The sequence below is a fragment of the Geospiza fortis genome, unplaced genomic scaffold (genome assembly GCF_000277835.1).
Source record: "Geospiza fortis unplaced genomic scaffold, GeoFor_1.0 scaffold676, whole genome shotgun sequence".
Lineage (NCBI taxonomy): Eukaryota > Metazoa > Chordata > Aves > Passeriformes > Thraupidae > Geospiza > Geospiza fortis.
In genome coordinates, this window is record NW_005054600.1 from 111,153 (window position 1) to 138,150 (window position 26,998).

The window sequence follows — 26,998 nt, forward strand, 5'->3', positions numbered from 1 at the left end:
GGGGGCGGCAGCGCGCCGCTGTCGGGCACGACGCGGGAACAGCGCCCATGCCGGCAGGAGCGGCGCGGTGCGGGCGGGAACCCGCGCTCTGCGAGCGGGATCGCGACTGCCGCGGGAAAATCCCGAAATTCCCAAAAATCCCGAAATTCCAGGTCCTCACGCCCAGCCGTGGGCAAAGGGCAGTGCGGCCGGGTTTGACCGGCGCGTCCCAGCCGGAGTGTGGCAGGACCGTGGCTGCGATTCCTCACGGCCGGGCCGGTGGCACTGAGGGGTTTTAAGGAAGCAGGTGATGGGTTTTGGTCCCTCTCGGGGATATTCCACAGCGATTTTAGGATCACAATAAGGATTTGGGATCCAGCCGGTGGCCCCCATCACGGGACAGTTCCTCAGGCATCACTGGGGAGCACAGGAAATTCAGTGTTGCTCGTAAGGCACCAACTGCAGCCAAGCACCTCGAGGAACAGGAACCTGATTTTTACAGGATCCCGGAATTCCTGAGGTTGAAAAATCCCTCAGAGATATCGAGTCCAACCTTGTCCCCAGCCCGGAGCTCTGAGTGGCACCTGCAGCCCTTCCTGGGACACCTCCAGGGATGAGGTGACCCAAACCCCCCTGGGCAGTGCCAATTCCTGATCCCCTTTCCATGGGGGACTGCCTGCTGTGTCCCTGAGCCTCCCCGGCCCAGCCTGAGGCCGTTCTCTCTCCTCTGTCCCTGTTCCCTGGGAAAAATCCCGAATCCCCCGGCTGTCCCCTCCTGTCAGGGCATTGTGTAGAGGCAGAAATTCCCCCTGATCCCCCTTTTCTCCAGCTGAACCCTTTCCTAGCTCCCTCAGAATTCTCCAGCCCCTTCTCCAGCTCCACTCCCTGCTCTGATCCCCAGAAACTGATTCCCAAAGCTACAGGTACAGGACACAGCCCAGCCCAGCTCCTTCACACCCCCAGAGCTCCAACACTCCTCCATGCAACGGACAAAATACAAGATACTTACTAGTTCTCCCCCTGCCCAGGCTCAATTTTAACCCGCATTTTATTCTTTAAAAATAAAATTCCTTCATGGAAACAGCGCTGGAAGGACTAAACAAGCAACCAGGCATCAATATTTATTAACACAAGACAAAGGAAACACAATCAATGCGTTAATGGGACACTGTCCAGCCAGGTGTTAAATTTAAAAATGTAACTAATCTAGTTTTAAATAAATAAAACCTTTATACATAATTACAGAATGCCGGAGTCTGGATTGGACAATGAGAAAGAGGTTGACAGAAATAAAAGCAAAAAAAAAAAAAAAAAAAAAGCATCTAGGGCTAAAATTGATCTGGTTTTTATAACCTTATTTTAGGACAGTTAGTAGGACACAGCTGAACTGATTTAAACCAGAAATGAAGTGCAAATTCTAACAAAACGGGACAAAACTGTCTTGTTCCCACAGCGTTTGCTCAGAGAAGATTCAGAAACAGTGAGACACACACAATATACTTCAGTCCAGTGGGAAGAATTCCCAGTTTTTCAGTTTCACTGCAGTTAAGTTGGAACCCGAGGGGCAAGAAAAGGGAATAATGTGCCCTGTGCAACCCCAGCAGCTGCAGTCACACCAGGGGGAGAGGCTGATTTTTGTGAGAAGCACCCAGCCCTGCCCACCTGCCAATGTCTGGAGTGAAAGATCTTGCTTTGTTCCCAGAAAATATGGAAATATCATCCCCAGCTACAGAGAGAGGAGCGGAATGATCTGTGGAAGGCTCGTGGCAAGTCCCGAGCAGAGCTGGGGGTGGAATTTTGGGGATTCCAGAGCCTCAGCCCCATCCCTCCTCCTCTCCAGCGCTGTGGGAAATGGATTTATAGAAAACTCTCAAAGCACTCAGGGAATCCAGGGAAGCCAAACTGAGCAGCTCCTCCTTGTCCCTGGAATGTTCTCTCATCCCATGGGCAGCGTCCTGCAGTTCTCCAGCACACAGAAATGGAACGTGCTGGAAGATTTGGAGCACACAGGGAACTTGCAAGATAAAACCTCAAACCATAGGAAACTATCAGTACCTATCCAAACCAAAAAATGAGGGGAAAAAAAATAAAAAAAGATCAATCCAGTCACAATCAAAAATGCCATCTCAGGAATTTCACCTGCCACATTTGATGGAACTAATACACACATTGTTTTATTTGTGAAAAATCACGAATAAAAATAAAAGACAATCCTGGAATTGGACTTAAAAGTCTACTTCAGTGGACAAAAAATGTTTGTTGAAACAATTTATCTAAAGCCTTGAGTAAAGAAAAAGGTTCAAGACCACCAGTTTTTCCTGGAAAGGTCACACTGGAGTGAAGCTGCTTGGCCAGGCCTGGGCTGTGCAGGAAACACAAAAATGGTGACAAAGAACATGGAATAACAGGAATTTTCTGGCTGAAAGGGGAGAGCACCCTTTATGCACTTTACACCCAAAATAAGCTGCAGGACCAACTGTTTTAGTCTTTGACCTGCCACTGTCCCCACTTTGTGTTCAATTTGTTAAAACTAAATATATTGTAGATTTTGTGCATATTCTGCAGTGTTGGCTGATACTGTGGAAAACACAGACAAGGTTCCAAAATGTGCCCCTGAAACCCGAAGTGTTTGCAAGGAACCTTAAGTCCAGACCTGCCACAAAACTTCCAGTTCCTATTTCCCCACCAAATATTTTTCAAAAATATCATTTGAAACTTCTGAGTTTTAAAGCTCCTGTTTTCAGTGAGGAGCCACCAGGATGCAGCAGGAGCTTTTCAAGGACACAGCTGGGGTTTGCTCGTGGATCCACTGGACTCTGTTCCAGTAACTGCCACAGGATCTTCCAAGTCCACACCACAAACCTTTTAAAAACTGCCTAAAAACTTTTTGTGAGGTAATCTGGAACATCTGAAAAGTTTATTTACACTGTATACCACATCTGACTCAAAAAACCCTGTTGCAGGATCTGGTAGCAGCTCCCAAAGCTTCCAAAATCATATATTAGCACCCAGAGAAGTGTAATTGCTATTAAAAGATGAAGAATTTTTAAAAAAAGAGATAATTTTGAGTCAAAGCTCAACCACCTGCTCTCTCCCAGCCCTGCTTCCCAGCAGGAAGAGCTTGTACCTGCTGCTTTCAGGTTTCTCTTTCTTCCCATTCCCTAACGCTGGACCTGACACAGGATGTGGAAGGCCCGGACAGCAATTTTCACAATGTTATTTAACAATGTGTTTGCCAGAATTACTGGATCCTCCAGTAAAAGAAAAATTGTGTTCAACTTAAACCTCGAATTCTCCTGTTCTTTCAGGGAATGCTTTGGGGAAAGCATTTTTGTTTGCTCCCAGTTTCCACTAAAGCCTATTCACAGTAATTCTGCTCTGCCTGCAGGGAGCTGAAGGAATCCCAGAGGAATGGCACAAGCAGGGAATTCACCTGTGTGTCAACCTAGGAACGGTTTTCCTTTCCACACCTGGTGCCACAGGATGAGGCAGAGGCTGTCCCTCAGTTCCTTCCCTGCACTGCCATTTCTCCCTAATTCCATGCTGAATTCAGCCTCCTGGAGAAAGATGTGCCTTAAAACCAAAGGGTTCTGCACACTTCTGGCCAGAATAAAGATACAAATGAAATCAGAAACCTGGGGAAGGTGGGAGCATCTCACATTGTGTCTAAGCCAATGCCATGATGCTGAGGACCACAAAAGTCACCTGTCCTTAAAAACATCAACCTTCAGCTGCCCTCACTAGCCAAGTTAATTTTCTATCTAAGTGAATTATGTATAATAATATTTACATATTTAAAATATAGGCAAAATTCTTTTTAAATTCCAGAAATCTCTATATGAATAAGTAACTCTGATTCTGTAAGTTATTGATTTGGTCATGGCACAATTGTCAATAAGTTGTGTGATCCCGTGGGATGAACAGCTCCAGATGCAAAGGAGATCATGCAGTAGGGAACTGCAGAACTCTGATGACCCTTTTCTTAATAGTTTATTATCTTAACTAAATAAACCCACCCCTTATAGAATCCTAACCCGGGATTAGATAAAAATACAAATATGTACAACGGGTGAAAAATTAACACTACTGTAAAGGCCTTGGGGATTTCGTAGCTCACACACTTTCCCCTTTTGCAGTTCTCTAAAGCTCATGGTTCAGTAAACTGTTACAAACGTTTGCTGTTGCTTCCCCCACTTCCTTCACCCCACCAGGACTGAAACCCCCAGGACAGGAGGGAGGGAATGTGGCAGCAACCTCAAACTTTAGATCAAGTATTAGTAATTTTCACCAGCTTCACTTCCATAAGCACCCTGATCACTCTGTGCTCCCATCACATGTTGTAGGCCACGTAAATGGGGTCCAGCTGATCCGCCAGGAAACTGTCCCGGAGGTGCATCCGTTGTTTCTCGCCTCGGGAATTGATGGGGATGACTCCAGGATCCACCACCACCACCACACCCACAATCAGGTAATGCTCCTCCAGGACCACGTTGGTAACCAGAGGCACCAAATCCAGAGCCTCCTGCTCACAGCCACACAGCTCCACCACCACCACCAGCAGGTTGGTCCAGGTGAACACAGCACTGAAATGACAGAGGAAAAACAACACAAAACCAAGTTGTTGCCACAAAGATCCAAAGTTTTCAGCTCTTTATCCTTAGAATGGATACCTCCTGCTTTGGGCTACATTTCCAACCTAACTGCGACATGGCTCAGTCCTGACATGACAAAAATCAGACCTATCTCAGCACTACCTGTATGAGACAGGAACCCAAAGCATCTGTCACTGACTCAGAAATGGATCTTTACACCACAGAGAAGGAAATAATAATTTCTGTGTTGAACTAAGGCTTGTGAGAAAACACAGAGTCTGTTCTCATCTGCAGATGGGAAATCAGGTATATGACCTGCTGATGGCAGCACAAAAACCCCTGAATTTCCCTACTTTTTTTTCAGCTAAAACCCTGCATCTTTGCCTAAACTGCTGCATTTCAGCTGGGCTAGGCTGGCTCCACTGCTCAGGAGTGTTTTACCATTCAGCAATGCTCCTGTGGGTTCGGGACACCGAGGTCTCGATGTCGATGGGGTGGTAGCGCAGCCCCCGCAGCTCCAGGGTCTCATCCAGGGCTCCCACAACGTACAGGGCATCATGGCGCTCTGGGGAGACAGGAGACGAGGGGGAATAAATGGAATTTTGTAAATAAAAATTGTCTCTTGTATAAGCAAAAGAATCCCAGAATGGTTTGCATTGGAAGGGACCTTAAAGCCCATCCAGTCCCACACCTTCCACTGTCCCCGTGCTCCAAGCCCTGTCCAGCCTGGCCTTGGGCACTGCCAGGGATCCAGGGGCACCCACAGCTTCTCTGGGCACCCTCTGTGAAGGCCTCGCCACACTCACAGGAAGGAATTCCTTCCCAAAATCCCCTCTAACCCTGCCCTCTGGCAGTTTGAAGCCACTGCCCCTTGTCCTGGCACTCCAAGATGTCCTGCGTCCATCTTTCCTGCAGCTCCTTTAGGCACTGGAAGGCCACAATTAGATCACCCAAAGCTTCTCTTCTCCAGCCTGAAGGTGTGCTCCCTCTTTATCCCCAGCCTGGATCAACCCAGGTGCAGCCCTTGGTTAATCCACATGGGAGTCCCATGGGAACGCCCAGGCTGCCCATGTCCCTGTGAACTGTGCCCAGATGAAACCCCTGGTTAAACCACACAAGATTCCCATGGGAATGTCCTGTGAACTGTGCCCAGGTGCAACCCTTGGTGAGATTCCTATGGGATGCCCAGGCTGCCCATGCCCCTGTGAGCCATGCCCAAGTGAAACCCTTAGTTAAACCATGAGATTCCCATGGGAATGCCCAGGCTGCCCAGGTCCCTGTGAGCTGTGCCCTGCCATGGGAATGCCCTGGCTGCCCAGGTCCCTGCCAGCTGTGCCCTCCCAGGGAATGCCCAGGCTGCCCCAGCCCCAGCCCCACCTCCGCTGGCCGCCGTGAGCTCGGTGCGCCGCACGAAGCCCAGGTACCCCGTGCGCGCCCAGAGCGTCTGCGCCGCGTCGCCGAAGCTCAGGCGGGTGTTGAAGTGGTCGGCCTGAAGGGTCTCGTTGTCGTAGATGGTGTAGTAGCCACTGGCTGTGTGGGGGCTGTTCACCCAGATCTGTGCAGGGAGGGGAAAAGGGTCAGGTCCCCACCACGGAGAATCTGCCCAGTGGAGGGGGTAAAGGAACTGCAACAAGAAGGTTCTGGTTTTATCTGCGGTTTTTCAGATCAGAAAAATTCAGCTTGAATTTCCAAATAACCTGCAGAATCTTAAAAATGCACCTTGAGATGTAGTCTTGCAGTAAGTGTAACTGAGGATTCACTGAGTAAATAAATTGTGGGTTTTTAACACGTCAAGTCCAAAATTGGATAATAATCCATCAACACAGATCAGTATACTGGTGTGTAATCAAAGTAAGAAAAGGCAAATGTAAATTATACTATTTGGGAGCCAGTTTGCAAGATTTAGGGTGGAACAAGCTTCTTTTCAAGTGGGTTTTCCTTAAACTTGACAGTGAAATAATACCCAAATTCCGAATGCTCCAGCAATAATTCATCTTACAAAAGGCCTGCATCACAGCTCCAAACTGTCCCCCAGCAGAGAAAAGCCCAAGGAGCAGCAGGAAAAGGTCCCCAAGGAGCAAAACCTGCACTTACCTCCCCAAGGTGAGAATCTCCCAGAGGCCCTTTTGTCTCTGGGTTGACAATGACCACTTTGACCCCAGGCAGAATCTAAAGAGCAGAAAAAGGAAATGTGCAATTCTTGTTGGATTATCTTCAGCATGATAAAACACACAGGCTGTTCAATCAGGGCAGGATTGCACCCATGGACATCACAAACAGGGATAAAACAGGCAGAACAGGTACAGCAAGGCAAGATCAGGGTAGGGATGTATTCCATGGCTCCAGGGTCACACAGGTAAGATATTCTGACCTTGATTTTGAAGAATTCAGCTAAAAAACTACAGGAAAATCTCTTTCTGTTAAGCTATGAGGGAGTAAGAGCTACAGTAAATCCCAACTACAGCCTGATTTCAAGAATACCAGAGCCCACACTTCTGATGTGGTTAATTTACTGCAAAATGGACCAATTCCCCCAACAGCTCCAGCAAAACACACTCTTAAATCAACAGGTAATTCCTTATAATCAAATTCCAGAGGGACAATGTAACCAAGTGCCACCCCCTCCCTGGGACTGTCCTTCCCAGCTACAAAGGCAGTGGGAGGTGGGGACACATGGATTTACCTTTCCAGACTCAGAGAGCAGCAGGCTCTGTGGAGCTCCTCGTTCCACCAGACGGACTCTGAAGGTCAAGAAAAAAACATTGTCAGGGGAAAAAAAAAAACCAGAGCTGAAGTGTCTGGAGTGGTGTGAAAACTCAGCACCACTGCAGGGTTTTATACAGTTAATAAATTGGTTTAAGTGAACTTACAGTACCTGTCATGTCTCAAGGATTTCAGGTCTACATACACCGTGGTGGGATCTGGCCCTGATGTTCCCTGAGGAGTTAATATTTAAAAAACGTTGATGTATTTAGAGCAATCAGGGGAATTTCTGCCTGAGCCCAGAAACATTTTGAGGGGTTTCTTACAGTAGAATTCCTACTCATATTCCCCCACCTTTGCAGCTGCACCCTTCAGTAAGCAGGTGACTTTCTGGAACACCTGTGTGGGAAGGAGCCTTGGGGAGGGGGGAGACACCACAAGCCCTCTCAGCACCAGCCTGGAGCAACCAGACACTATTTATGTCGGAATAAACAGTTCAGATTCATGTTTCACTTGTTTAGAGCATCTGTGATACGCTTTGGCAGCTGAAAATGAGAGAAGCTGCTTAAATCTTGTGCCAGCTGTTCTCTGCAGGGCAGATGTTGGGCTTCAGAAATGTGCGCAGATGGGGAGTGTGGAACACAACCCAGCCTGGCATCTGGAACCTGGTGCCAGTGACAACCAGGAGCCCTGGGAAGCCTCACCTGCAAACAGATGGCCACGTTGACCCGGGAGCCAAAGGTGGTGCTCACAGCCCGGGATGAGAGCCCGATGTCCTTGAAGAGCTTGGAGAAGGAATGAGTGAGGGACACGCGCGGCCGCTCCTCTGCCACCACCACGCAGGTCCGGACACAGGACAGGTTAATGCCTCGGGCCTGCACACAAACACCAGGCAAAGGGCTGCAGCTGCTCATCTGGCCCCTCTCAACAAGTTCTGTTTGCTTCTTAGCCCGTGAAATTACTCAGGAAATGCAGGACAAACTCAGTCCCTGTGTTCTGAGCTACTCTCCCTCTTTCTGATTCTGTTTGCAATTATAAATCGTGCCTGACCAGAGCATAGAAATGCAGCCAGAGCAAGACATGGACTGACAGAGCTCCCTCCTCTGCCCCAGCTCTCAGCACAGAGATTACACCTCTGAGGCACTGCTTATACAGATGGGAACCAAAGCCAGGCAGAATAAAGTCATCCACTGGGATTGCATGGACTCTTCAACAACACTGGCACCTGAATCCATTATTACTTCTATGGTGAATGCTCTGACCAGCACCAGGCAGGAGCTCCTGTGTGCTGCTCACCTGGTGACACAGCCCAGGCACCTGCAGAGCTCTGTGCCAGCCAGAGAACAAGGCTGAGCTTTCATCTCACAGAGCCAGAATCCAGGAAATCTCAGGGAAAAAACCACCTCAGGCATGGCATGGAGCTATTTTTTCCCTTCTCTCATCTCCAAGGAGAACACACCTCCATTGAGCAGCTCTCCTGACATGTGCTTTCCATCATGTGCTGGTCTGAGCCTCCACTGCAGACTGTTACATAAGGAATCTGCTGCAGAGCAGCGCTGGGATCCTCCCTGCTCAGGGCTGCCCTGACATTCCCTGACAGGTGCTCCCTGCACTGCCACAGCCCCTGCTCCTCCCCAGTGCTCTCCTCTCCCAGGGAGATTTGCTTTTGGAGCACCTCTGGCCTGGAGATTTGTGCAACAGGAAAATCTGTATTTAACAATCATATCACTTCGCTTTACTACCAGAGCTTCCTTAATTTACGTGACTTAACACTCAGGAAATGTTTCTTACCTTTAACATTTCAACTTGGTTTCCAAGTCCCTTTGTACACAGTTCCATGACTGAATAGGAACAGAAGGTGTCCCTTATTTTATACTGGCTGACAGTAGATAACCAGAGAAAAAGATTGGATTCCAGCTCCATAGGAGGAATTAAAATTGACTGATGTCCAGAATACACACTGTGAAGAACATTAGGGGAGAAACATTTTAGTGAAGCTTGTAGCTGTCTTTAAATTTATATTCACTGTATCTGCACATTACATTCCTGCCAGTCCAAAGGCAAGTTCTGAGACTGCAGCTGAGGCAAACTGGAGCAGCAACATTTAAAAAATGCAACTTACTGTATAAGAATAACAATTTATCCACACACAAACACACACTGACAGTGAAGGAAGAGAACTGGCTCAACCCCACAGAGAACAAAACCTCCCTTATTGCAACATGTAATCAAGGAAGAAAGGGAAGAGAAACATTCTGAAGCCAGGAATATTTGGCAGCACAAACACACATAATCAAGATGGGATAACATCTTGCTAATCTGCAGCAAAAGGGAACATGTTGTTGTCAGTTCCAAGACAAATTCCCCCCTTACTGTAAATTAAGTCATTCTGTAATGTCAACATGTCTGTAATTATACCCATTTCCCATTTCCAACCAGGCAAGAGTTAATCTGCCCCTCTCCCCAGCAAGTCCTACCTGCAAAGGCACCAGAGCACAAATCCCAGCCCGCAGTAGGGGTCCAGACAAATGGCAATCTGCCGGGAGGAGTAGAGCTCACACTGGAGCTTGATGGCCCTGCACAGGCCACTGACTGCAGCGTGGGACATCTGCAACACAGGGGGGACACTGCTGGGGGCCCGGGACAGCACCCAGGATCCCCCAGTGAGGGCAAAGGCAGCTCATGGAGAGCTGGTGTGCAGGCAAGGCCACGGTTTGGTTCCTGAGCTTCCCCAGCAGAGGCAGAGACTGCAGAGCCCTGACACCAACTGTAACACCAACAGCTAAACCTGAAGCTGCAGTTGTTTGAGCTCCACCTCAACATGAGCCAAAACTTTCCATGGAGGTGGCAGAGCACTGGAACAGCTGCCCAGGGTGGTTTTGGAATCTTCCTCTCTGGAGACATTCCAAACCCACCTGGACATGTTCCTGTGTCACCTGCTCTGTCTGACCCTGCCTTGTACTGGGGGATCTCCAGAGGTCCCTCCCAACCCTGACTATGCTGTGATTCCAACTCCAAACACACGTGAGCATTAACAACAGTCTAAGGCTTTCCTTTTTAGTATCTTTTCCTCTTTTTTCTGACTGCATCCCTCTTCTGCTCTTGGTGGAGCTCAGAGCTCTGCTGCTCTCCCAAGCAGCTCTCCAAGGGGAAGCAGCAGCAGAATTCCTGACCCCACTGAGCAGACCTGTTTCCCTCCTCAGCAGAACTCAGTGAACTGAAGCCCATAGCTTTGTTAGAAGAAAATCAGGGTCTTGGTTTAAGCTACAACTTGGGGGTGGAGGTTAAGGAGAGGTGGCTCATAGGGTCAGGCAATACAAGACACAAATGCCCATCTCCTAACCCGTTACTTTACCTTTACTCCTGTGAGCATGCCTGTTGTGGAAACACTAAAATCTAGATATGCCAACATTTCAGGTGTGGGTGGCTTATAGATCTGGGCCAGCCTCTTCCTGGGCAAATCATCTGTGCAAGAGAGAAAGAAATGGGTTAATTTTGGTTACTTGACTGGTATTTGAAAGGAGAACGCGACTTTTAAAACACCAGAGATGAAAGATCAAGCCTTCCATTAATTCTCTTTTCAGAAAAGACAGGCTAGTGTATGGCAAAACTCTTGTCAAAGCTCCTACATAGAAAATTATTTATTCTCAGGAAAAGGGAGAAAAGATCAACTCATCCTTGTCTTAAGCAGACTGAAGTTGCCTCCAGAAATCACTGTAATCATTTCCCATGCACAGCTCAATACAGAAGAGTTCTCAGTGAACAAGGGCACATTTTAGATAGCTTTTGTGCATATTCAAACAAATTTTCAAAAGCCACTCAATGAAATGTGGGACAGTCCCTTTGGAAGTCAGCAGTCACCCCTCCACAGGACTTCAAGGAGCCTCTTGGCCAGGGAGCTCACCTGTGTCAATGATGGTTGGCCAGGTTTTCACATCCACAGCACCAGCTGCCTCTCTGGACTTGAGCAGCCTCATCAAGGTCTGGGTTGTGAGGATGCAGGCGGCTTTGCTGACCTGCAAAGATGAACACTCACTGAAACAAAGAGGCAGGAGCATGTCCCAGCAGCACAGCTACTGTGAGAGCTGATGTGCAGAGACTATTTAATCATATCAGCAGACCTGAATTCCTTCCTCTGCCTTTTGCACACTCTGCTCTGCTTCCCCTTCACTAAACCCCCAGTGCAGCCCAGCCTGCACAGACCCTGGCAGAACCTCCAGAGGAGGTAAGAAGGTGTCACAGCAAGATCCAGCTTTTTCCCCATGATGTCCCCTGGTTACTGGGCTTGGGAAGTGACTTAACTGCAGGATTTGGACTACCCCAGCATTAAGGAGTGTCAAGGTGAAATTCTGGGTGGCAACACCATGTTGGTGTTGTCAGACAGCACCTGCACTCCATGTGTGAGGAGGGGGTTCTCTCTTTGGCATTTATGAAGGAGAACACTGTCCCTCAGCTCCAAGATGTGCCTCAATCCCTCTCACACAGACACCACAAGCTTGGTTAACTGTGTCACCCCGGGAGCACGAGGCTGGAGCACTCAGTGTGACTCTCAGGAGCCCGTGACCAATCCAGCCCCGCTCCAGCCACAATCCCTGTGACACACGTGTCACCCCTGGAGCCCAGGCTGTCACTCACCTCCACGATCATCCTCACTGTGGGCAGTGTTGCCACCAGGCTCTGGGCGTGGGGCGGGCGCACGGTGACGGGGACACAGCCCGAGTACAGGCAGCCGTAGAAGGCCGTGATGAGCTCGATGCCTGCAGGGACACCACAGGGGGACACTGGGGAGGGGCCCCTGGGCACAGCAGGGCACTGCTGCTCCTCCCACAGCACAGGTGGGCAACAGCAGCAGCCCAGCAGCAAGGGCAGCACAAGGAAGCTGAGAAAGCTTGGGATAGGGAATGGGGAAAGTAAAGGAACCACATAGGAAAGCATCTCCATCGTAGAGGAAAAGAACATCAAATGACTCCAAAGCCAGTCAGGACACACCAGTGAGCACCTCTCACTAGCACTGAGTGCCCTTCCTGAATTTCCAGATCCCAGTGAGAGTCCAAAGCAAGCCCAGCTGTGTTTCCCCAGTGGGACTCACTCACCAGGAGGATAAAGAAGCACCACATTGTCTCCTGCATTGAGATGGCCTTTGTCACACAGCACTGATGCGATTCTCTCAGCCTTTTTGTGCAGCTGAAGGCAGGTGGCCGTGCACACAGTGGTTCCCTTGAAAGGAGACAAAAATGCTCTGAACAGGGGCTGGCACAACACAAACTGGCTGCTCTGAGATAAACCCAAGCTTGCTGGCTAGCAGGAGGCTACAGCTAGGAGTTATCTCTACCTAAAGGCTGCTGGCGCCCAGTGAGCCACTCATCCACTACAGTACCAAAGGACAGAGATGGAGTTAGATCTGCTCTAGAAAATTCTACCTTCCAGGGAGTCAGTTCAGGTCTTCTTGCACCAGAACCTTGCCAGAATATACTCAACACCATTGATAGGGATGGTGGCACCAAGGGATACACCATTAACTGATACAGGAACCAGTGGGACCTACAAACACGCTCAGTTTTAAAATGAAGTGTCAAACCATGAGAGCCATTTGCTGAAGGGACCTAGAGGGTCAAAGGGTCAAGGTTGAAGCTACAAATCTATGGGCAAAATCTGATAGAGAGGTTAAAGAGAAGCACTGCAGAGGGCAAAAAATTGTAAAGACTCTCCAACTGGCACTGGATAGCACATGGACCTTAAAACTCAACAACTCAGCACTGACTGTACCTTGGCATTCAATAAAAGGAAGAGTGGGTGGTCAGGAGTCGCTTGAGCTCTCCACTGCAACACTTCTGTCAGGAACTGGTGCTGGAAAAGACAGGAAGGAATTCAACACCAGCTTCTCCTTCAGTGCTCCCCACTGCTGCTCTGCACACAGGAGGGAAAACTCCTTCCCATTCTCCAGTTGTCACAAACACTGATTTACCTTTTTAACTAAATCGTTGTCTTCTATTTGACCCAGATCTCTCCCAGAGGCTTGAGCGATTCTCTTCCCAGCAACCAGGTTCCCCACCATCACAGAGGCAGGGCCCACACCTGTGGAGAGACAGCAGCACTTTGGGAAGGAGCAGAGCAAAGGTACAGAGAGTCCTGCAGGATCCCACTGCCCCTGGGAATGAGCCTCACTGATGGAGTCCAGCAGGCACTGCTGCTCTCTATTCATCAGGAGGGAGAATCCCAGCGAGTTCAAAGGTGGGAATTAAAATTCCTGACTAACACATGCAAAGAGAGGCCTGGAACAAGCCCCAGCCACGGAGCACAAGACAGGCCCTGGTCCCCAGCACGTGGGACAGGGAGGAGGACACCACCCAGTCCCTGGGGCTGAGCACTGAGCCCCACTTCAACAACACCAAACAAAAGAGGTTCAGGTTACCTGGCTGTTTCTGCCTGGGCTTTGGCAAGTTTGTCACACAAGTGTGTGGGCACATGAGGATGTTGCAGGGGTGCAGAGAGCCCTCCAGAAAGTGCTGTTTGGTTTGGGAGATGTGGATCCCTCCCAGCGGAGTTTTTGGCAATGTGTTGGCTGGCACGAGAGCAAGGCAGTAAACACCCACTTGGTGAATGCTGTCAATGGCCTAGAGAAAGGAGAGATGGTCACTGGCATTCCCGGCACTGCTGGGCACAGTCTGCTGCTGCTGAAGCACTGACACACTGCAAGACAAATCCCTGCGCTTGTGAGTCAATCACTGACATCCCATTTGACCTCTGTGCCACCAGTGAGCCCTGCAATGAGCATGAAGTACTGGGTACACCCCTGCCTTTACAGCCCATTTCATAGACACCAAATCCATTTTTAAATCCTTCATGACCAAAATCCCAAAATACCCACGGTTGCCTGATGAATCACACGATTCTGATCTCGGGATTGTATCCATCTGTCTCCTCTGAACCGTCACACTCTGTTCCCTCCTGCCCGCCTCAGCATTCAGGCATCTGATCCATTATTCAGAGCACCAGGTACTTCCCTGGTTTTCCACCCCAGTTTGCACACTTCACTCCCTGAATGTCATTCCTGGAATGACACACATGCAGTGCAGGCAGCTCTCAAAGGAAGTACTTGCTACTCATTCTTTTAGGACCACACTCATTCAGCTGTTCTGGCCTTTCCCTGCCCACTTGGTCCCTGCTGAAAATGCATCTCCAAAGAAAAGGGTGGCTTTAAAGCCAAATTCTGAGCTCCACGTGATCCAGACTAAAAGCAGAACTCCAAAGCTTGAGCACAGATCTGCTCAGCAGTTCTGAGAGGAGACTGCCAGAGCCCCTCTGTTCTACGGGATTCATGGAATCCCAGACTGGTCAAGGAATTTCTTCCCAAAATTGAACTTAAATTCCTCCTCTTTCAGTTTGAAGCCATTCCCCTTGTCCTGTCACTCCAGTTCCCTCAGGATACAACAGAACAGCTTGGACACAGCTTGTGACCCTGCACAAACACCTTGTGCCAAGAGGGATGCAAAGCTCGTGGCACCTCCATCCCTGGGCTCTCTCCATCGGGGCCCTCGGTGGCCTCTGCTCTGCCCACACCCCAAAAGCTGCAGGATTTCCCCCGGCTGTACCTGCAGCACCCGACTCATCCACTGGAAACTGTCCTCCTCAGATGCATCTGGCCTCTGCTCTGCCACCACCACGATCCTCTCGTCGTAGAACACAGACACGGAGAACACAGCAATCCTACGGAAAAGGGCAGAGCCACGCTCCAGTTTCACTCCTCAGAAACAGGAGGCCAAGGAGAGATTAAAGATAGAACTTGTTAAAATAACCCAGGGACAAAAGCAAGAGAAAAAGCACCAGACAATTAACATTGACTCAAAAGGAAAAACTGGGGAGTATTTAAGCGGTTAATTCCACTTTCTGATGGAATTTCCATATGGCACAGTCCCCCGTTCTCCCAACCTGCTGTCACATTCTTGTTCCAACTTCTGGCAAAGCCCAAATGAAAGGAGATTTAAAGGCACCTACAGGATGGTTTAAAATCTCTCACTAAGTCTTGGAGATATGAGCTCCAGCTCCGCCTGAAGATCTAGAAAATTGTATCCACAACTGCTAAATAAAAATCAAGTATCTTTGGACATTAATGAAACTCTTCCTTGCTGCACCAGCCAGCAGCTAACAACTGCAACTCTGCAGAGACAGAGAATTAATTTCTCCATGTGCCTGACTTATCTTGTTACTTGATTGCTTTCCCTAAAGCACAGACTTGATGAAAAGCCAGAATGGATAGTGGGAAAAAGATCTGTGTTGGGCAGGATCAGGGCAATTACTACCTAAATCAAAAATATGTTTACTTTAACTGTGCTACCAAAGAAAAATCCAAGAAAGTACTAAAGCTTGTGCTTTGCTTTATTACATGCAGCAGGTGATGGGGTTTCTTGTGCTGACCTTCCTCTGTAAACTGTTTTTATTGACTCCACGGCCAGTCCAGTGGCCACGATGTCATCGGCGTTGTGCCTTCTCCCGCTCACTGTCAGCAACCCGTCCATTTTCCCAACCACAAACACCAAACTGCCCTGCAAGACAAGAAGGCAACTGTGAGGAACTCACAGCGAGCTCTTCTCACACATCCTCCCTCCCCAAAAGCTTTTCTCTGAAATGCTGAAGGGCCAGAGCAGTGCAGACTCTGAGCTGCCTCACGTACAGGTCCAACAAATCCCAGCAAGCCGGAGCGCACGAAGGGCACTTCCCCCACTGGAGAGCCAGAGGAGTTCACAGGGATCACCTGCAACACAAGGGAGGACATTGGAGGCCTGAGGAGAGAAAAACGTTCCCAAACCACCCCAAAATTGTGGAGAAAAACCACCCCAAGAATTGCACTTAACGTGAGTGAAGGGAAGAGGAAAAGGGCAGGGAACCCTCAGTACAGCCAGGGTGGGAGATGTTTATGGAGGGGATTCTGAGTATCTCTAACTGCAAGGAGATTTCCAGTGCATGTTTATAAAATACAACATTAACACTTCAGTTACAAACCCAAGGAGTTGCACAAGACCACCAGTTTGACACAGAAAATGGGGCAGGAAAGATGCATTCTGCTAGACATACCTCGAAAGTATTCTTTGTCACCCCTGCCAGCCCATAGTACATCATTCCTCCTGCTCTGGAGCTCACACAGATTTCACCAATCTCATCTGTTTTACAGAGCTGGGGTGGCCCATCTGGTTTCACTATACACATCATGCCTAGGAAAAATCAGGCTTTGTTAAAAACAGCTCCCAAATTTTGCCCTGTGTGAGAACTGACACGTTTAATCGTGACAGGAATGACTGAGTCTGGCACTGCCCCACCTCTCCCACACTGAGGCTGATGTGGGAGAGAACACTGACCCATTCTGCTCCTAAAACATCCCCAAAACCATCTCCCATCAGCCTCCTGCCTGCTTTTACCTCCTGGCATCACGTGCCCGACGTCCTGGACAGTGAGAGCAGAGTTTTTATCCTCGGTGTTGACCCGAATGACACCGAAACTCAGCCCGTTCATGGACAGGATGGCTCTGCCTGGCAGAGGGGCCCCGGGGACTCCAGGCCTGGGAAGGACACAAAATGAATAAATACACTCAATCAGGCACCCAGCTTGGTGTTAGACTCAGATGGAGATGGCACAGCAACAGAAATAGGTGTGTTCAGTGTCTCTGCTTTGCATAATCATTTCAAACTGTGATGGCAGTAAGGATCCCCACCCAAATTTTCAGTCCCGAAGGAATTGTGTTCTGGGCACTGCAGCTCCTCTGCCAGCTCCTTATCTCACCCCAGGGCAAACCCCAGCTCCCACCCCCGTTTCTTACAGAAGGCAGCAATGGACAGAAACAGAGTGTGAGAATGTCCAAATGATCTCAAATCTCATCTCAGATTCAGAACATCTCCCAGGCTGTGGAAATCAGGAGGAGGAAAAGCAGAGTTCAGGCACTGCTGAGCTGTCACACACCTCAGAAATCACTTGGATCTCAGGAGGGAGGTTTAAAGCTCAGCAACTTGAGTACCTGAGCACACAGAGTAAATGTCAGAGGAGTTTATTACATGCTTAAATCAACTCTGACCAACCCAAGTGTGAAGAAAGCCCAGGCTGGATGACTCAATCTGTTACCTCCGGATTGCAACGGTCATCGCTTCGGGAGAGGTGGCACAGGGACAAATCGCCTCTGGTTTGAGCCCATGGCTCTGAAACAAGCTCAGGAAGGCATCACAGGAGGAAACAGACCCTAGGAAGAAAGAAAAGATGCCACTAGGACTTCACAGATATTGATTTCATGCCCATCTACAGGACGGGTCAGGAGGAGGATTTGGGAAACTCCAGGAGGAAGCAGCCTCAAGTTGTGCTAGGGAGGTTTAGGTTGGACATGAAGGAAAATCTCTTCACTCCAAGGATGGTCAGGCATTGGAACAAGCCCAGACTGGACATTCAGACAGTGGATTCTGCCCAGGTGGAATCACAAACCCTGGAGGGATTTAAAGGACGTGTGGACGTGGCACTTGGGGACAGGGTTTAGTGGTGAACGTGGTGCTAGGTGAAGAGCTAGACTTGATGGTCTTAAATGTCTTTTCCAGCCTGAACAATTCTCTGATTTTATAAACACTGCCCCCCATCTGACTCTCCCTTTTCCTGCTTTGCAGGATCTCTCACAGCCTAAAGGATGGCAACACAAAAACCTCAAAACACCCTTGTCCTGTGCCGAGGCAGCAGCAGGCAGAGCTCTGCCCCAGGAGTTCCAAGGGAGCTGATCCTGCTGCCAGGGGCTGCAGGGAGGCCTGGCAGGGCTGGGACACTCACAGGGGTTGGCGCCGTCGGTGACGATCAGCATCCGCAGCGAGCTCAGGCTCACGTCTCTTTGGTCCCGGTGGGCCATCATGGCCCAGTGCAAGTCTCGACACTTCACCAGAGCAACTTTTGCTGCAAAACACAAAAACACCACCTCAGGGCAAATCAAAGCTTTCCAAGAGTTATTTTCATAGAACTCACACAGTCTGAGACCCCCAAATGAGGGAATTCTCACCTAAGCAAGGAAGCCTTAAATAACTGAGGCTGCAGTAACAGCAAAGCCAACACACAATGGCATCTGCTGTGGCACTGCCAGCACCTGAGCCAGGGTCTGTCATCATCACAGCTCCTCCTCCAAAGGCCATAAATCATTTTCACCCTCTGAAAGCTCTCAGGGAAGCCAGGGACCAAGGGCTCCTGCTGCACTCTAGCATTTCCTTGGTTTCATAAAAGAAACTGGCTCCAAGTCACAAGATCCCCATCGTGTTCCCCACCACTGACATGGCATAAGGACTTTGTGCACAGAAATAAATGGCAAAGTCCCCTGTCCTCCCAAGCTGTTACATTCCTGTTCCAACCTCTGGCAAGTCACCAGTGCAAGGAGTTTTACAAGTATCCACATGACTGGGGGCTTAAAATCTCCCACTGAATGTTACAGGTATTAGCTCCAGCCCTGCTTGAGGATCTAGAAAATCATACCTAATACTGCAAAATAAAAATCAACTGCCTTTGGACATTAGTGAAACTCTTGGCCCTTGAGATTTGTCATGGAACAGCAAGAAGGGTTTAAGGCATTTGAGATTTTAATGGCCCTCACTCTTGGATCCTGAGAATTCCAAGTTACCTTTGTGGGCATGAACCCTCTGCACCCATGAGAGAGGACAGGTTTTCATCACAGAATAGGGCACGCTGATAGTGTGCAGCTTGTTCATTACATTCTGAAAAACAGGAAAAAGATTGCTAGGGAAGGGATCCCAAACCTTTCATTGAGTTATTAGAAACAAGAGTCACCCTCAGTGCCTGTCAACTTCCACCCCGTCAGGAGTTCAGAGAGGTTTAGTCAGGGTGATTCTGTTGTTCCCCCAGGGAACTGGAGATTTTGGCAGGGAGGGGAATGGTTGTTTTAACAGATAATAGTCCCCAGACTTGGACTCTGTTACCACAGAATCATGGAATTCTGGAATGGGTTTCGTTGGGAGGGACCTTAAAGCTCATCCAGTGCCACCCTGCCCTGAGCAGGGACACCTTCCACTATCCCAGGGTGCTCCAAGCCACATCCAACCTGGTCTTGGACACTTCTAGGGATCTCAGCTTCTCTGGGCACCCTTTGCCAGGGCCTGGTCACCCTCACAAGGAAGAAATTTTTCCTAATATCCCATCTAATCATTAATCTCTCATTCCAGAGAGCTCTGGCACCAACTCACCGTTAGAATGCCATGCCACAGCCCTGCATCCTTCTTAAAATCCAACACATTCACTATCGTTTCACCTGGGAAAAGAAAGGTGAAGCTGTCAAGTGCAACATGCCAGCACAGCTGTGTCCATCACTTATTCTGGAATCTGCACAAGGATGAACATCCCTGCCCTGTCAGACCCGCTCCAGGGGCAGCCCAGGGCCCTGGGTGATTACACGTGTTACTGATCACAGCTCCTTGCCATGCAAAGGAACAACTGCACGTCCGTGCCTGAGCAGGAACATGTCCAGAAAGCTGCAAGGAAATCACATTTGGAAATCCAGCTGCCAGCTGGAAATCACATTCCAGCCTGAGATGTGCATCAGTAGGACAGGAAGGGTCTGGAGCTCGTTATGCACGAGCAGGGGAGGGAAGGGGAGCTCGAGAGCATCACTCTAGCCCTGACTCCCAGCACTGATGAATTCTAAAGGCAAACTTTGAATTTTATACCTCTGTGACCTACAGCTCTATAAATAATTTCACTTATGGATGTAGGGATTAGCTTGATTTACAAGGCAGACCAGAATAAACCATAACCTACAGCAAAACCCTCTGGAATATCACCAGCACCTTCCAACCTCCATTTCTGGGTTCCCCAAAAAACCTCACAGGACCAGAACAGCCCCAGCCCCAGAAACTTTGGTATTGACACACTATCAGCAATGAAAGACATTTCTATGGGCCATCAGTGCAGTGAGAGGGGACTCCAGCTTGGTGAAAAATGCTCCATTTTTCATTCATTTGTTCCCCTTTCGGTGCATCAGAACAGACTCAGTAAATTCACAGAAATTATATAAATCCCCCTTTTTATTCCTCTTCATCATGGCAGTGAAAATGATGCCATTTTGGACGGAAAAACATCACAGCTAATTTTCCCTTTTTGGGGGGAAGAATTAATCTACACTTTCAGATTTGATTTAGTTTTTGAAGTAAATATTGATTACTCAGAGACAGCTGTTGAAGATATGAGAGGCAACCACTTAATTTTGTCAACCTTTGATGTTCTGTGGCCTCACCCACCTTCAGAGTAGTTGCAGGCCTGAGACAAGGCTTGGCAGTGAGCCAGCATGGCCACACGGGACACGGTGACACCCATGACACTGCCCTCCTTGCTGGTCTTGTACTGCAAGGAGAGAGGTTAAAGGGAGTTAAGGAAGAGAGAAACTGAGGAAGTTAAATCACAGAATCCACGTGAAAATCAAGTTTTCTCTCTGTGTTAAAGCTTAGACTCGAGGAGATGGTTATTGCGGTGGCACACATGGAAAATCTCCATGGAGATGGGAGAAAAAATGAATGTGTTTGTGTTTATTTCAGTGTCACTGCTGCTCACAACATCTCTTCCTGCTCCTGTAACAAACTGAAAAACCAATCTGTGCATCAGACTGGCTGAAGCACCACTGAAACTGCTGCAATCCTGTGGGAAACGGATTTGTAAAGAATTTTAAAAATTTGATAGAAAGCTTACATAATTTTAGAGAATTAGAACTGTGAAAGATGCATTGTAGCAGGACCAGGTAGGAAAAAATAGAGGTGATTGGTGTTAGAAGTAACAGCAGCATTTAACCTGAAAAAGGTGTTGTAATTTATAAGGTATTGTAACCAGAAAATAAGTTAGCTTCTGATAGAATGGCATTGAGGTTTACATCTCTTGTGTCTCACTACTCATCAAGATTGATAATAGAATAAAATCTTTTAAAACACCTCTCAATTGTCCAGTCTCAACAAAAGCTGAGAAAACCAACACAATCCCTACAAGTTACCTTCTGGCATAGGAACAAAAATCAGCATTACTGCAAGAACAGAGAATTCCAACTGCTGCTGGCTCAAGCACTGGCAGAAATGGGGTTATCAAGCACCACCTCAGAACTCAGCTGTCTCCATCCCTCACTTTTTTGGAACAAAAACAATTCTCCAGCTTATTCCAAGCAGTGCTCAAGGCCACAGAGGGATTCAAACCCAAAATGAGCTTCACAGCAGGATGTCCCCAGTGAAAAGCTTGTTTCAGCGGCAGGGAAGTGGGAAGTTGAAGGGAGTGAGGTGAAACTATTCTCCCTCTGGTGATTAGAACATTAAATTCAGCTCACAGAAGGTACTTTCTATTCCCCATTCAGCACTTACCTCAATATATGCTGGCTCAGTTCCTGCTGCTGAGATGTTGGGCTGCCAGTCCTTGGGAGATTTGGAGAGATATTTTGAATCTGTCACAACCCATTTGAGTCTGGGCCAACCTGGAGCCAAAATTAAACGGTACATTAATATCAGTTTATTTATTGAGGGATTTATATCCTGCAAGAATACACTAAACCCCATCATTTGTCCAAGTTCAGTTACACAAGCTAAATTCCAAGCCAAGCCCAGCTACCAGCCAGAAGGTTCATCTCATTTCTCATCAGGGAGTTCAGTGGGCAACCAGGTACTTCCTCTCCTCAGGGAAGATCCCTGCAGCATTCCTAAATAAAGCTTGTGAATAAAACTGCCTTGGAACCTGCCAAATGCCACTGAAGGGACCTGAGCACAACCCTGGTTGGGGGGTGGCTCCTTGTGACCCCCCAGAGGAGCAGAGCAGCTGTGTCAGACACCACAAACACAAATCCTACACATTTTGCTGATGGGATCAGGAGCTGCCCCTTTACCCCCCAAGTGCCTTCAGAGTCCTGACAGCTCCTTTCAGATGTTCAGCTGCAGCAGAAGTACAATCAAAAGCCATTCTGTAACCAACTCACCTTTAAACTGCACGATTTCTCCATTCTGGGTTTTTGGGAGCCCTTTCAGACACACTTCAGTGGTGAGGGCCAGAGCAATGCCACAGCTCCCCAGCAGGAAACCAATCTGCTGCCCACCAGCATCCTGAGGGAAGAGGGGAAAAGTCACTCCTGCTCAAAGATGACAAAAGTCAGCTTTCCCTTACCAAAATCCAAGCTTTGATAATGTTTTGGGGACTGGGGGAAGGAATGGCAAGGAAAAAAAGAAAACAATCCATTTCCACACAGGATCACAGAATCACAACTGGAGCAACTTGGGCTACTGGGAGGTGTCCCTTTGCCAAAAGGATGGAACTGGATGGTCCCCAAGGTCCCTTCCAACTCAAACCATGCTGTGACCTCATGAAACATGGCACTGGCAAGATTAAAATGCATTGGATGTGAAATGCAGGGGAAACAAGAGCTCCTGCCCAGCACCCAGGCATGGAGCTCACCCCATCTCCTGGCATTAAAGGAAACCCAGATGCTGCAAAGAGGAACTGAGAGGCAAAAAAAGCAAAACATGTAATTACACTGGGATAACGAGACCTCTCCATCCCCTGGAGCCAATTTCTGTTGCACAATGATAAAATGAGGAGGCTCACTCAGAAACTGATTGGGCAAATACTGGAGAAGTTTTAATTTTGCATTTGGTTGCTATAGCAGTCTGTCACAGTGCAGAGTGAAATCAAAGCTCTGTGAGTCCCTGAGTGCTCCCTGAGCTCATTGCCACCTGTCAGACCAGCTCCCAGCTCAACTGCCACCTCTCCTGCCATAATGCTTGCCATGACCCCATTGTTTTTGTAACTCTTATGAAATCCTATAGTTTCACACAGCTCTTGACAAAGCAAAAATATGGCAACAGTGCAAAAATTCTGGTAAGGGTAAATAAAACACTTTGCTGGGCAAATAATTTACAAAAAGTGCCTCAATGTCTTCAGGAGCACTGAGAACCTCCATGTCCAGCAAAATCAGAGCCTGGCAGAGCTCAGCAAGGCAGGACTGAGCCCTCTCCCATCAACCAGGGGGCAGATCCACACTCTAATCTGTTCTGTATAAATTATTTGCAGTAAGAAAGTGAAGATTGCATCATTTAGGAGAATTGACCATCTCCAGCTGCTCAGCACAGCTCTGATCAATATGTTTTTCCATTCTTAAATGCCAATCCAAGCTCCCAAAAGTCCTTGCTGGTAGGGAGCTGCTCAGGCAAGAGCTGGAGGCTGTGAAATGCTGTCAGAGGCTATGGCCTGACTTGGTTTCCATCCCACATCACTAGTCCAAGTTCCATCAACGTTACCTTTCTGGTAAGAGGTACCTCTATAGGCACTGGGATCACTTCAGCCAGGAGACAGCCATAAAATGCCACCATGAACATCACGGGGTCGTTGTTGGGATACACAAGTGCTACCTGCAACCCACAAGTTAACATTTCAGAATCCACACCTAGAGTGACTGAAGCTAGGAAAATTTGGTGTAATTCCACAGTCTTCCTCACACAGAATGTGTGGAACGAGCACACAGTGCCTGGGTGTGTGAAGGTTCACACACAGCCAAAACACAAGAAGCTGCTCACAGAGGAGCCAGCACCCCTGAAAAATCACACCAATTTCTGTCCCAAGCAGCCCTGTCCCTGGGGTCAGAGCCTCACTATGGTGTCAGCGGAAAGTTCCAGCCCCCAAAGCCCTGGTTTTACTCCAGAGAGTCCCAAAGTCCTTACCCTGTCTCCAGGTTTTAACACAGGTTCATTTTTGGTCCCCAGTTTATTAAGCAGGGTGTAGGCCAGCTTGAGACTTCTGCTCCACAGTTTGCCTGGAAGACAGAACAGAGACTTGCAGAGCTCTGGATCAAGCAGCCAAGAGAACAGCTCCCACCTTGGCTTTTTTACCACCTACACTTCCACTGCTCTGTTCACAACCCCGGCAAAGACCAGGAAGGTTTTCACATCCCCTGTGAACCCACAAGCCCTGTGCTCTCTCCACTGCTGCTCTCTGGCAGCAGCTGAGCAGGGGAGGGCAGGGGAGGCTCAACTCACCATATGTGAGGGTATAAACCGGTTTTCCTGTCACATCCAGGGCTGTCAGACAGGGACACTTGGCCTGAGTGGTTCCCCAGCGCTGCAGAGCTGCTTCCAAGGCAGGAGGCCAGTTACAGACCACGCCCAGGGGCTCCCCCTTCACCGGGGTCATCTGGCGGCCCTCGGGCTTGGGCTGGTTGGGGTCGGGCTGGGGAACTGAGAAAATGCAATGTTATTTCCAGAATCTGTTGGTATTTCTAATATAATCCAAGTAAAATAATATTCCCCGTCCTTGCGCATTTGTCACCTGACAGTTCAGCTTGAAATAAACTGAAAATAAACGTAAAGGAATGAGGAAAGGAATTTAACAACCCATTCCATCCCTTTTCCTGGGAAGTCTTGCACAGAACAAGAGATGATGAACAGAGGCTTCTCACAGGATGTTGTTCGAAGGTGTTCAACACATCAGTAAGGAAAGGAACACAGAACTGCAGAAAAGAAAACCTTACAAATGAATGCTGGAATGAAATTACCAGTGAGGACAATCCCCTTTGGGAAATTAATTAAAGTAGTAAATGAAAGGAGTTTTAAAATCTATTTAAATATTTTTTTAAGAAGTCTAGCGTTGAGGAGGTCCCCCAAAGCTCAGCAGAACAGTGAATTACTTCAAACACTGGTTTTGTGTCAGACTGTTCATGGAGGCTGCTGCAAACAGTGAATCTGAGCCAACCTTGAGAACAACAGCACAAAGAGCTCAGCTCCCAGAGTATCCAATTGTAACAAATGTGCATAAAATCACTATTTGTGCTATTACCTTCCACAATTTCTTCAAAATCATCCACAAAGAATTCTTTCAGGGGTGGTCTTTTAGGTCTTTTCAAGGTGTTCAGCAATTGCTGAATTTTTGTGGAGACTCTGCTGCTCACAGGAACACCTGGAGGGAAAGACCAGAGCAGTGAGTGCCACATCCAGTTCTTCCCACTCACCTCCAGGGGTCTGGGGCTCCACCACCTCCCTGGGCACTTCCAAAGCTTGACCACCCCATCCATGAAGACATTCCTTCCAGAATGCCAACACCACAACTGCAGCACAGTAACACCTGAATGCAAAACCAAAACCATTCTGATTTTGTGAAGAGCTTAAATGAGATAACAACTGAGGGAGCTGGGGGTGTTTAGCCTGGAGAAAAGGAGACTCAGGGGTGACCTTATCACTATGTACACCTCTCTGAAAGGTGGTTGTAGTCAAGTGGGGTTGGGCTTTTTCTCCAGGCAGCACTGACAGAACAAGAGGACACAGCCTCAAGCTGCACCAATACAGGTTGGATATTAGGGAGAAGTTTTTTACAGAAATGGAGATAAAGCACTGGAATGGCTGCCCAGGGAGGTGGTGGAGTCACCATCCCTGGGTGTGTTTAACAAAGCCTGGATGTGGCACTGGGTGCCAGGGTTTAGCTGAGGTGCTGGGGCTGGGCTGGACTCGATGATTTGAAAGCCTCTTCTGTCACAGGGATTCTGTGAATTCTGAGATCACCCAGAGCTGGGAGAACAACTGATGTGATTTAAGGCCTCTCTGGACCCTGCTGGCACCCCTGGGTGCCCTGAGGGCTCCGTACCATCTGCAGTGTCCATGAGACTGGAGCGGTTGGATCCCTTGTGCATCCCCTTCACAATCCCAGAGGGAGGGAGGTCGATGGCTGCTGGCCGTGGTGAGGGGGTGGAGGTAGTTGCTGTGACATCTGGAGGGACTGAGAAACTTTCTAGAAAAAGAAGAAAGCTGCTAAATACACCTTTTATTATCTCAGTGTCAGTCACCTGTTCCCAATAATCCTAAGGATTGAATGGTTGGATGTATGGGAACCCTCATAATGCTAAACACACTGATTTTTAAAGGTTCTCTAGGAGAGGCACAGCATCTGCTCTGGAAACTAAAAACCACAAGGTTTTGTCCATGTCAGGAAAGCGCTTCAGCAAAACAGAATTCCTGTTCTTGGTTTCTAACCTTGAAGCTCAATCTCTTGACATTCAGTACTGTAAAAAAAAAAATTAATTTTTTAAAAGTCTGAGATTCACATCAGCTCTGAAACATCCAAAGTCCAGAACAAATCCCTCCCTCACCTATGCACTGATCTCTCTTGCTAGAATTCTACTATTTAGCTTTTTTGTGAGTGAGGGCTTTTGAAAACAAAACATGTGGGAATTTGACCAAAGCAGATCAGCAAAAATTGCGTTGGGTTTCAATCCCTTCCAGCTGGGTGGTTACAGAGCTTGTCCAGCAGCCACAGAATAAATCCAATGAATGGTGGGAGCTCTGTCTTACTTCTGCTTCAAGTTGCAAGACATTGTCCTGCCTCTCAGCCAAGGCTGCAACTGCACCCTGCAGGAATTCTCCCGTGAACTCTCTCTTAAACAAGGGATTTTGCTAATGGGGGGTTTCTTTACACAACCCAGCAGGTTCAGTCATGTGATCGGGCAAGAATATTCTATTCTGGCTTAACAGCACCAGCAGCTGCTGCTTACAAAGGAAAAACTCAACAATCTGAAACTATGGGTTGGGTTTTACAGATAATTTGAAGTCAAATCCCAAATTCCCACTGACAGGGTTTTGTGGTTGATTCTGTGTCGACTTCCCTTTTTCTAAGGAGAAAAAACCGCTCATTTCTGCATCCCTTTGAAGACTCAGTGGCAAGGAATATTTCTCATGCACTGAACTTCTAAAATCACTGGAAAGGAC

General features: G+C 48.3%; 1 protein-coding gene across 2 annotated transcripts in view; it reads right to left on the reverse strand.

Moving 5' to 3' along the window:
• Positions 1 to 1,066: 1,066 nt before the first annotated feature.
• The window catches only part of DIP2B (disco interacting protein 2 homolog B), a 34,093-nt gene continuing 8,161 nt past the window's right edge, over positions 1,067 to 26,998 (reverse strand). Inside the window, exons 5-37 of one of the 2 annotated variants that reach the window (XM_031064529.1) lie at positions 25,881 to 26,024; positions 25,080 to 25,199; positions 24,284 to 24,481; positions 23,969 to 24,060; positions 23,567 to 23,659; positions 22,234 to 22,357; positions 21,629 to 21,738; positions 20,531 to 20,633; positions 19,481 to 19,545; positions 18,901 to 18,994; positions 18,069 to 18,188; positions 17,385 to 17,499; positions 16,688 to 16,827; positions 16,347 to 16,483; positions 15,946 to 16,026; positions 15,690 to 15,817; positions 14,867 to 14,981; positions 13,687 to 13,888; positions 13,240 to 13,349; positions 13,041 to 13,121; positions 12,368 to 12,491; positions 11,910 to 12,031; positions 11,179 to 11,290; positions 10,630 to 10,739; positions 9,752 to 9,882; positions 9,066 to 9,234; positions 7,979 to 8,149; positions 7,447 to 7,508; positions 7,255 to 7,312; positions 6,666 to 6,740; positions 5,949 to 6,126; positions 5,013 to 5,136; positions 1,067 to 4,562 (exon numbers count right to left, since the gene is read on the reverse strand). In XM_031064529.1, the coding sequence (XP_030920389.1) occupies positions 4,310 to 4,562; positions 5,013 to 5,136; positions 5,949 to 6,126; positions 6,666 to 6,740; positions 7,255 to 7,312; positions 7,447 to 7,508; positions 7,979 to 8,149; positions 9,066 to 9,234; positions 9,752 to 9,882; positions 10,630 to 10,739; positions 11,179 to 11,290; positions 11,910 to 12,031; positions 12,368 to 12,491; positions 13,041 to 13,121; positions 13,240 to 13,349; positions 13,687 to 13,888; positions 14,867 to 14,981; positions 15,690 to 15,817; positions 15,946 to 16,026; positions 16,347 to 16,483; positions 16,688 to 16,827; positions 17,385 to 17,499; positions 18,069 to 18,188; positions 18,901 to 18,994; positions 19,481 to 19,545; positions 20,531 to 20,633; positions 21,629 to 21,738; positions 22,234 to 22,357; positions 23,567 to 23,659; positions 23,969 to 24,060; positions 24,284 to 24,481; positions 25,080 to 25,199; positions 25,881 to 26,024 (4,061 nt within the window). In that variant the 3' untranslated portion in view covers positions 1,067 to 4,309. Of the gene's footprint in view, positions 4,563 to 5,012; positions 5,137 to 5,948; positions 6,127 to 6,665; positions 6,741 to 7,254; positions 7,313 to 7,446; positions 7,509 to 7,978; positions 8,150 to 9,065; positions 9,235 to 9,751; positions 9,883 to 10,629; positions 10,740 to 11,178; positions 11,291 to 11,909; positions 12,032 to 12,367; positions 12,492 to 13,040; positions 13,122 to 13,239; positions 13,350 to 13,686; positions 13,889 to 14,866; positions 14,982 to 15,689; positions 15,818 to 15,945; positions 16,027 to 16,346; positions 16,484 to 16,687; positions 16,828 to 17,384; positions 17,500 to 18,068; positions 18,189 to 18,900; positions 18,995 to 19,480; positions 19,546 to 20,530; positions 20,634 to 21,628; positions 21,739 to 22,233; positions 22,358 to 23,548; positions 23,660 to 23,968; positions 24,061 to 24,283; positions 24,482 to 25,079; positions 25,200 to 25,880; positions 26,025 to 26,998 lie in introns of both variants that reach the window. The other variant, XM_005430090.3, reaches the window with a different exon arrangement.